Genomic DNA, 9022 nt, shown 5'->3' on the forward strand with positions numbered 1-9022 from the left:
GAAGAAATGCGGAAAATCACATTAATTTCGTTCTTCTTGGTACTTTATATGTTTTATGTACTCTGTTTTACATTTGTCTAGCTGTTTTGAGTCTCCTACCTTTTGGTTTTAAATAGACTTTGTGACTTCCTTTGATCCTTTTGCAAGCGTGATTATGCATATTTATATTTATATTTATATATATATTTTTTTTTATTACCCAAGACTTTTATTGTGATGCTTAATTATTTGACTTATGCAGGGCTTGATTTCCCCAAATTTATGAAAATTACGCCTTTCATTTTGAAAATGTAACCGGAAGCAACGTTTGTTTTCATTCAGCAAACTGATATTATCGGGTAGCTACTCTCACACGAAAGTTTACATTACACTTTGAGACTTTTGGGCCGGATAGCGTTTCTTGATGAAGTATTAGATTCACTTTGGAGCAGTTATGACTAAAGAGCAACAACCTCACTGGTCGGATATTTTGAAAAGGAGGCTATCAAACTGCAAAAACGGTGAGACAAAATGTTAACTAGCGTTGCGTACCTGCTAGCTTTAGCTACTGATAGCTAGCCGTTGGTTAGCTGTCTAGTTTGTATTTAGTGGTGACAGGTTGTGTTTGTTCCCTGTTGCTGCTGTTGTACAGATGCGAGAAGCGAAGAGGAAAAGAAAGCAGAAGAAACTGAGATGTTCACCAAATATTACACAGAGTGGAAAGGAGGTGGCGACAGAGACAAGTCCTACAAGAAAATACCACGATTTTACTACAGGGTATCGTTTCAATACACGACATATATAAACCTAATGAAAACTGTTGTCATTCATGTCATGTTGATTGTCTTATGGTACAAGACAGGGGACTAATCTTAAATCCCTAAACCCTGACAGCCAGATAAATTTCCATTTGAAAAAAATGATTATATTTCGCAAGGAACAAGAAGAGATGTGGGAAATCGTTTTTTGAGTAAGACAAATTGGGAATAAACTACTGTATGACATGAGCTAGTAAAATTGAAATTAATAATATATGACATGACAGTAATCTATTCAATGTGATGGTGGTGATAGTGATGAGGAAGAGTATGATGTTGATGTTCTGACTGATAAGTAGTTGTCACCACAGAACAAAGTGCTTGCTGTTAATAATGATATAATAATGAATAATAAAGATGTGCAGAAGAGAGCATACCTCAGGTGATGATGATGATGTTGTTGCTCTGCAGCTACCAGCAGAGGATGAGGTATTACTTCAGAAGCTGAGAGAGGAATCCAGAGCTGTCTTCCTCCAGAGGAAGAGCAGAGAACTGCTGGATAATGAGGAACTGCAGGTAAACCAGACACTTGAAAGTAGTCAGCCATAACATAGTGACGTACATCTGCTTTAACAGCGAGGCTATACGTTTGCTATTTAGCATGCATCTTCTTTGTTCTGTAGAATCTGTGGTTCCTGCTTGACAAGCACCAGGTACCTCCAGTGAGTGGGGAGGAGGCCATGATCAGCTATGAAGCTTACCTGCAGGTGGGGGAGAAGGCTGGGCCCAAGTGCAAGTAAGTAACAGAAAGTAGAGCAAATTTCCTGGCAATGGCACAGTTTGTGCTGATGTCCTAGCCCTTTTAATTTGACTTTATATCCACCTTGCATGAACGTACCTTGGCTGATGGGTGTATATTCAGATCAGACTAAAACACAGAAAATCCTGTTTGTATTAAAAATCTGATCGCTTAAGTAGCCAAAGCTACATACACACCCTGTGGCCACAACAAAGACGTTTTGGACCAGGAAGTGGATACGCATGTGGTCAATATGTCATTGTGTGTCCCCTGTTGATTTTGAGGGATTGAATATTATGTTGTCCGAAATCTAAATTTGATATCTTGAAAAGTAAAACCTGGCTGAGATAGTCAGGGGAAGAGGCACAGTAACAGCAGATGTAAAGGTTGGGGAGACTGGCTTTCAGATTGAATAGAGTAATGTTGTGAAATGTAAAATATTTTCTTCTCCTCTTTCAGAAAATTTTTCACAGCCAGAGTGTATGCCAAGCTGCTGCACAACGATCCTTATGGCAGGATCTCCATCATGCAGTTCTTTAACTACGTCATGAGGAAAGGTCTGGACCTTCGTATCACCTGTCTCGTTATACCTGTAGCACATTATCTCTCAGCCTTGTTTACTTAACCAGATTTACATGTACTGGTGAATCTTGTCACTGAATGTTGCTCGTTTTCGTTGTCTCTATATATCTAGTATGGCTGCATCAAACCCGTATAGGTCTGAGTCTGTATGATGTAGCAGGACAGGGCCACCTCAGAGAGTCGGTGAGTATTTCCATCAGCAACCACAAGCTTCAGTTCAAGTGACATACAAAATGTTTTAATTAATAGAATAATTAAAATGATAGTGTACAGTAGTGCTGAAATAAAAAGAAAATATTGCTGGGGATCTGGGTAGGATCTGGAGAACTACATCCTGGAGCTGATCCCCACTCTACCTCAGCTGGACGGGCTGGAGAAGTCCTTCTACTCGTTCTACGTCTGCACCGCTGTTCGCAAGTTCTTCTTCTTCCTCGACCCCCTCCGAACAGGTGAGACTGAACCACACACACACACACACACACACATTCAGTGTCCAGAGAGGGCACCTACACTTTACTTGGAGTAACTGTTGTTAATTTGTTTTTCAGGAAAGATTAAAATCCAGGATATATTAGCCTGCAGTTTTCTGGATGACTTACTTGAGGTAGAATTTTTCCCTCATTTGTAGAGAGGTGTGTGTTAATATGTGTATTAATAGGTCCAGTTGATGGTATTTCCTGCTCCTCCTCTCTCACGCTCTCTTTCCCCCTCCCTCTGTGCTCTAAGCTGAGAGATGAGGAGCTGTCTAAAGAGAGTCAGGAGTCCAACTGGTTCTCGGCCCCCTCCGCTCTCCGAGTCTATGGTGAGTAAACTGTCCGTCAGGTTTCCAGTCTCGCAGCGAATGTTCGTGATCTTAAATGATTCTTCAGAATAATGTAGGTCTTCGGGGCCTTGCCGTGCAGATGATTTTCAGGACTGAATGACGAGATCCTGTGGTTTCAGTTTAATATATATATTATCTGTGTCAGGTAAAGGAAGCAGTGTGATTCAGGAATCTGCTGTCACTCTTGATGTTTCTTGATGTCTGTTCAGGCCAGTACCTCAATCTGGATAAGGACCACAATGGCATGTTGAGCAAAGAGGAGCTTTCACGCTACGGCACAGCTACACTCACCTCAGTGTTCCTGGACCGAGTGTTTCAGGAGTGTCTCACCTACGATGGAGAAATGGTACAATCAGCACCAGTGTTGTTTTTGTGGTAGACATACAACTATGATGCTGTCGGATGAGCAACAGTGCCGAGTCCTCTCATGTGCTTAGGGTTTCCTCTTAATTCCTCACCTGCTTGTACACTAATGTTCAACTTCAGACAAACTCATGAGGTTAATCTTGAGCTGCTCACGGAGCGAACGCATTGTGTCCTCCCCACTGACACGCACATTTGATAACACAATTCCTCCGATCTTCCATGCATACGTTTAGACTTCTTTTTCTTGACTTCAAGATGGATAATTATTTTACCCAGTTGCGTTCTTTTTCTTGTGTTTCAGGACTATAAGACCTATCTAGACTTTGTGTTGGCCTTGGAAAACAGGAAGGAGCCAGCAGCGTTACAGTATATTTTCAAACTGTTGGACATGGAGAATCAGGGATACCTCAATGTCTTCTCCCTCAACTATTTCTTCAGGGTATCAGCTGCACGTCTCCCACACAAACACACTTTTTTTTTTTAATCTTTGTGTTTTTATGAGAATCAGAAACACAGGAACACGCACACACATTGACACATTCACACTCATTTTGCTGCATCCTCACTCAATGAGAACTTTGTTTTTCAGGCCATTCAGGAGCAGATGAAACTTCACGGCCAGGAGCCTGTGTCCTTTCAGGATGTCAAGGTATACACACACACACACACACACACATTCACGCACTCATGTTAATTATAGCAGTAATGTTATGGGCACTTTTAAGATAGTGAATGCTACTTTCAGTTTATTTTCACTGATAGCTGTTTAATGTCTTGTTTACATAGCTAAATGATGGCTCCCTTCCCAATCAGATTTACTTTTTTTTTGTTGACAGAAGGTTCAGCCAAGCTGTACAGACCTTTGACCCTCTATTAAGAGACATTCTTTGATTCAAACATTTTGATCCCCGTCTCTCCTCAGGATGAGATCTTTGACATGGTGAAGCCTAAAGACCCTTATAAGATCACTCTCCAGGACCTGGTAAACAGTTGTCAGGGTGATACCGTCACCAGCATCCTGATTGACCTCAACGGCTTCTGGACCTATGAGAACAGAGAAGTGCTGGTTGCCAACGACAACGACAGCAGCAGCAACACAGCTGACCTCGACGACACCTGAAGATGATTTGGAGAGGCTCCTCTCAGTGAACTCTTACTGCTGACTTGGTTATGTTTGTCCCTTTGGTTATGTTTTAAGAGGCGTGTGGACTCACCAACAACCTTGAGGAGATGAATAGAAGAAAGGGGAGAAAAATGAAAGAGCTGGATAAAAGGCAGATGTGGTGTTTTGTGTAAATATTGTTCTGTGTTCCTGACTGTTGTTTTCCTGTAAAAAAAAAAAAAAGGACCTTACACACATTTTTGCCATTTACTTCTCTGAAAATAAATGTTTCCTTCTCATACCTTTTCTGCCAGGGTCGAAATACTTCACTTCACTTCGCTCCTTATTGTTTACCCCCACTGAAATCAAAGAGAAAAATCAAAAGGCCAACAAATAGAAAAATACAAACTGACTGCCAAATTAAACTCAAAGAGACTATAATCAATAGTTTTATGTTTGTAGTGAGTCAAATGACTGTACACTCATTATCTGATTTCATCAGTTCCCTTCAGCTCTACAGAGCTTTTAAAAGTCTTTCAGCTCATTGGCAGTAATGTTCTTCTTAAAAGGAATTTAAAAAAGCTCCTTAAATCTTTGGTTTACATCATTTCATTTGGGTCTCATAAATAATTCTGGACTGTGAAAGTTCATTCTTGACTTTGGGATCAGTGTGACAAAACACTTTCTGCTCCTGTCCACAGTCATTTTTTATGTCTGACAAGACATGATAAAGCTACCTTTCCAGGATCTTGAGCGGAAGTAAAACAGGTGGGTAATTCCTTCAAAACACAGTGGGATAATTGCAAAAAATAAATAAATAAATACATTTTTTGTTTAAAAATAAAAACAAATTCATTTTGAAGGTTTCAGGGTTTTACTAACATGCAAAAAATATATATATACAGATTCATTAAAAATGTGTTAACCAAAACTTTTGCATAGCCAATTTGACACAAAAATAAAGCATGAACAATATCCTTCACTGACCATTTAGATCAAACTTTTACCCATCAATTATTATTAACATAAAGTACATTTTATGGTTAGATGTTAGCATTTAGCTTTCAGTTTATCTTTAAATCCAATTTTTAAACAGGTGAGCACAATTTCTCTGCACACAACCATGTCAGTGGATAAAAATAAAGAATAAGAAGCTTATGACAGCTCAGTCTCAGCATTAGTCCTGCTGCAGCGAAACACTCATATGAAATGTTTCCACAGGGACGAAAAGGTAGTTGCACTTTATGTGGGCAACTTTTCTGGCCAATGTAGAACATCAGTCATCAATCAAATTTTCAAAGATTTGAACTATAATAATATTATTCTTTAATGTACATTGGTTTAAAACTTTTGGCATTTCCAAGCGAAAACAATTAGAATTGCTTCATGAAATGTGGTTCAGTTTGTCAATGAACTCAAGTATCATCACAGCAACACATTTTTTACATTGTGACATAGAAATAAGACAGCAGATCATTTCTTTGAGGTTAGTACTGAGGTCATCCAACTGCAGCTTCTTGCCCTCCTCAAAATCTCAGTTACATCAATCAACCTGCACAATGAAACCTGAGTGGTGAAAACAAGGCCACAAACTTAATTGTAACAAATGCTTTAGACTGGTTTTTCAAGTCTATCAATAGGCAGCCAGACCTGTAGGACTGAGACTGATAAATGATAGCCAACAGCTTTAAGCTTATTCACTCTTCACAGAATAACCTGCAAGACGCTACAGAATTAAGAACCTAGCAGTGATAATCACAGTCAGAGGCTGCAGTCAGTTGATGTCCGTCCATTTATAATGAAAAATAACTGAGATTGATGTCTATAACTCAACAAAATTCAAATCCAGCATTTATTTCCCTTTGTCAACTCAATTTAAAGTGAGCTGAACCCAGTACGGTCAAGAAATAGTTTGGTGACAGATCTCAGTCTTGCATACGATACAATTTTGTACTAAATGCATTTACATTCACAGGTAAGGCCAGGTGCAGACACTTACACAGCCCTTTAAATTGTTCCCTGCACTGTGTACCGAGATCTCTTTTGATTAAATAAAAACATACAAAAATAATATAATAATATTATTAATCTACACAGATTAGTAAATTAAGGTTTTGCAAACTGATAGAAATGTGTGAACATAAGGATTTTGTTTGCGAGTTTCAGGAGGGGAGGGGAGAAGGGACTCTGTTGGTGTCTGGAGTGCTGAGGGGAGGCTCAGGCTCCAGATCGAAGCTGATGTTTACAAAGGAAGCTCCAGATGTTTCTGGCTGCTCCGTAGCAGCAGGATGGGGATCATCCTGCTCACTTCTCTGCTGCTCCGCAAAACGACGCTCCGCAGTCTCAGCCAGACGGTTCTCCTCCTCTTCCTCCTCCTCCTGCGGGGGGACAACATTTAATAGTGTTTACTTGGGAGTTCATGTGTTCTTGCTCCTGCCTCTGCATAAACAGCTTTTAAGGTGTGGCTTTATTTGTACTTGCAAGTAAAACTCAAGGATGTGTGTGTGTGCATATGTCCTACCTCTTTCTTCATACGGTAGTACTCATCAATAGCATACTGGTATTTGGGAGTAGTGATGCCGAACAAAGAGGCCAGTCTCTCTCCCATGTAGTCACACACTACAGGAAACATACACACATTCAATAAAGATAACTTCTAAACTTTGACCCAGTTTATGAAGGCGACCAAAAATAAGCAACTACAACTAAAGTGAAAAATAAGCTGTAAAATACTTTACAATCCTGTAAAGAACATAATTTGTGCAGTAATATTCCAGCATTTAAGAACATTTCCTGACTTCCTCTCTGTCAATAACACCCCCAAAACTCAAAACTCAAAAGACAACAATGTTATTTCAGGATTTCCACAGCTACTAAGAACCCAGTAACATGCGACTGGTTCTTGCTAGCATGAATGCCAACTTCACCTGAGATAGTGGAGGTCGCCATTCTCCACATGTGGAACCACAAATATGGACCCCAGGTCAGTTTGGACTACAATATAGGAGAAGAGAACCATGACAATTAGACCACACATCTGCAGGTCAAACACAAAAGAACAAATATAAGCTAAGATTACTTAAATGACTTCAAAGCATCTTTTACATGTAGAGCAGCAGTGTTGTGTAGTGACAAGGATCATCACCCTTCAAGTCCACTTCTGCCCTGGGCGCTTTTTAGTAGATAGGACTTGCTACTTATTTAAGTTGGGACTTTGAGCATTTAGCAGAACGGGTCAGTGTGATTCATGGTTAAACCTCTTGAACTGCTGAGCAACTCTGTGTAAATGTGTTAATTAGGTACAATCATTCAAATGTTTTATAAGAGCGAGGACAACATGATACCTGGGGTATTGATGCTCATAATACATACTCATAGTGGTAGGTTCAGGCCTGTGCTTTGCCCAGCTGACATAGATATCCAAGCGCCAGGCCATTTATGTAATGAAAAATTTAAGAACTATAAGTTGTGTCTCCCATCACAGGCCTGAGAGCAGGATCTGCTCTGATGCAGACACTGCCCACAGGATATGCATCACACCTGAGGCTGTTTTAGTGCCTATAAAATCTTGATGGTTTCAGTAAAGTGGCTGTAAAGCTTTCTGATCTCTACCGAATCCACTGTGATGATGTCTCTCTTCACAGGCTGCTCCTCTTCCTCCTCTTCATCGGTGCTGTACTCCTCCATGGTCTCTCCACTGGCGAAGTGGATGATCCTGCGGGGAACCTTCACCCTCGAATGTCTCCCAGCTGACTCTCCCATCTCCACCGTCTCAAAGTCGGTCGCCCCTCCTAGACTCTAACAGCAGTTCAAAACAGATAATACATGCATACTCTCAGTTATATTTAGTGTATTATTACAAACTTTTGTATCATTTCTAAATATCAAAGTGGCGATAAGCAAGGCAATACTACTAATACTATACTAACGGATCTTGAGTTTGTTGTGTCTTCTCACTCTGGTAACATATTCGACACAATTAAGTCATACAAATAAAGCATAAGTAACTTATTTAACAAATTAATTTCAGAAACGTTATATGTAGCTAAAATATTTATGCCAATATATACTGTAACGTTAAAGACAAAGTAAGTAAGGTTTATAACAAGCGGTTAAGGTTATCACTGGAAAGTACCGGTGCGTTTATTAGCTTACTTTAATGTTAGCTACTTTTTGTTTGTTGACTGCTAGCTTCTGAGCTAAGGAAGTAATCTGCTATTAATCTATAAAGTCTTTGTTTTCTCATTCACAAACATAAAATATGGCAATAGTAGAATCGCACGGACTAACCTTATTGGTTTCCATAGTTTGTCCCAGTGAAACGTTGGCATTAGTTAAATACAACGACAAATCTGACATCTCTGACATTCCTCAACCTCAGTAACAGCTTGTCGTCAGTGTTTTGTTGGCACCACTTCCTATCTAACTTCTTCAGAATAAAAGCTTCTTCCGTAAAACGCGTCTTGTTTGACAGCAAAATTCAGCCATCAAAATATATCAGAGATGTATTTTATTGAAATTATCGTCAACAAACATTAGACCCACTGTTCAATACCAGTATTGATACACATCAAAATGTGCACATTATACAAGTGAAAACAATTAGTGCGCAT

The 9022-nt window shown here is 39.6% G+C and overlaps 2 protein-coding genes across 2 annotated transcripts; one reads left to right on the forward strand and one right to left on the reverse strand.

Annotated features, from left to right (window-relative positions):
• The first annotated feature begins 315 nt into the window (after positions 1-315).
• ppp2r3c (protein phosphatase 2, regulatory subunit B'', gamma) lies at positions 316-4715 on the forward strand. Its single transcript, XM_046412015.1, has 13 exons — positions 316-500; positions 632-756; positions 1209-1313; positions 1421-1533; positions 1996-2093; positions 2231-2301; positions 2435-2567; positions 2667-2722; positions 2845-2920; positions 3151-3287; positions 3609-3746; positions 3897-3956; positions 4230-4715. The coding sequence occupies exons 1-13, from the start codon at positions 434-436 to the stop codon at positions 4425-4427; spliced, it is 1377 nt and encodes a 458-aa protein (XP_046267971.1). The 5' UTR covers positions 316-433; the 3' UTR covers positions 4428-4715.
• A 996-nt stretch (positions 4716-5711) lies between these two features.
• Positions 5712-8855, reverse strand: fam177a1 (family with sequence similarity 177 member A1). The gene is made up of 5 exons (XM_046412018.1): positions 8700-8855; positions 8022-8207; positions 7337-7403; positions 6931-7028; positions 5712-6787 (listed from the first exon to the last, which is right to left on the reverse strand). Exons 1-5 carry the CDS (start codon positions 8775-8777, stop codon positions 6572-6574), a joined length of 645 nt encoding a protein of 214 aa, XP_046267974.1. The 5' UTR covers positions 8778-8855; the 3' UTR covers positions 5712-6571.
• Positions 8856-9022: the final 167 nt, after the last annotated feature.

The sequence above is a fragment of the Scatophagus argus genome, chromosome 15 (genome assembly GCF_020382885.2).
Source record: "Scatophagus argus isolate fScaArg1 chromosome 15, fScaArg1.pri, whole genome shotgun sequence".
NCBI classification, from domain to species: domain Eukaryota; kingdom Metazoa; phylum Chordata; class Actinopteri; family Scatophagidae; genus Scatophagus; species Scatophagus argus.

Bases quoted from the DNA above. Each gene is read 5' to 3' on its own strand.
- fam177a1 (XM_046412018.1), bottom strand. From the start codon at position 8,777: ATGTCAGAGATGTCAGATTTGTCGTTGTATTTAACTAATGCCAACGTT. The intron at 7,404-8,021 runs GTAGAGATCAGA...CCTATATTGTAG, and splicing joins ACATCATCACAGTGGATTCG to TCCAAACTGACCTGGGGTCC. The intron at 6,788-6,930 runs GTAGGACATATG...GTCCCCCCGCAG, and splicing joins ACTACCGTATGAAGAAAGAG to GAGGAGGAGGAAGAGGAGGA.
- ppp2r3c (XM_046412015.1), top strand. From the start codon at position 434: ATGACTAAAGAGCAACAACCTCACTGGTCGGATATTTTGAAAAGGAGG. The intron at 757-1,208 runs GTATCGTTTCAA...GTTGCTCTGCAG, and splicing joins TACCACGATTTTACTACAGG to CTACCAGCAGAGGATGAGGT. The intron at 2,568-2,666 runs GTGAGACTGAAC...TTTGTTTTTCAG, and splicing joins CCTCGACCCCCTCCGAACAG to GAAAGATTAAAATCCAGGAT.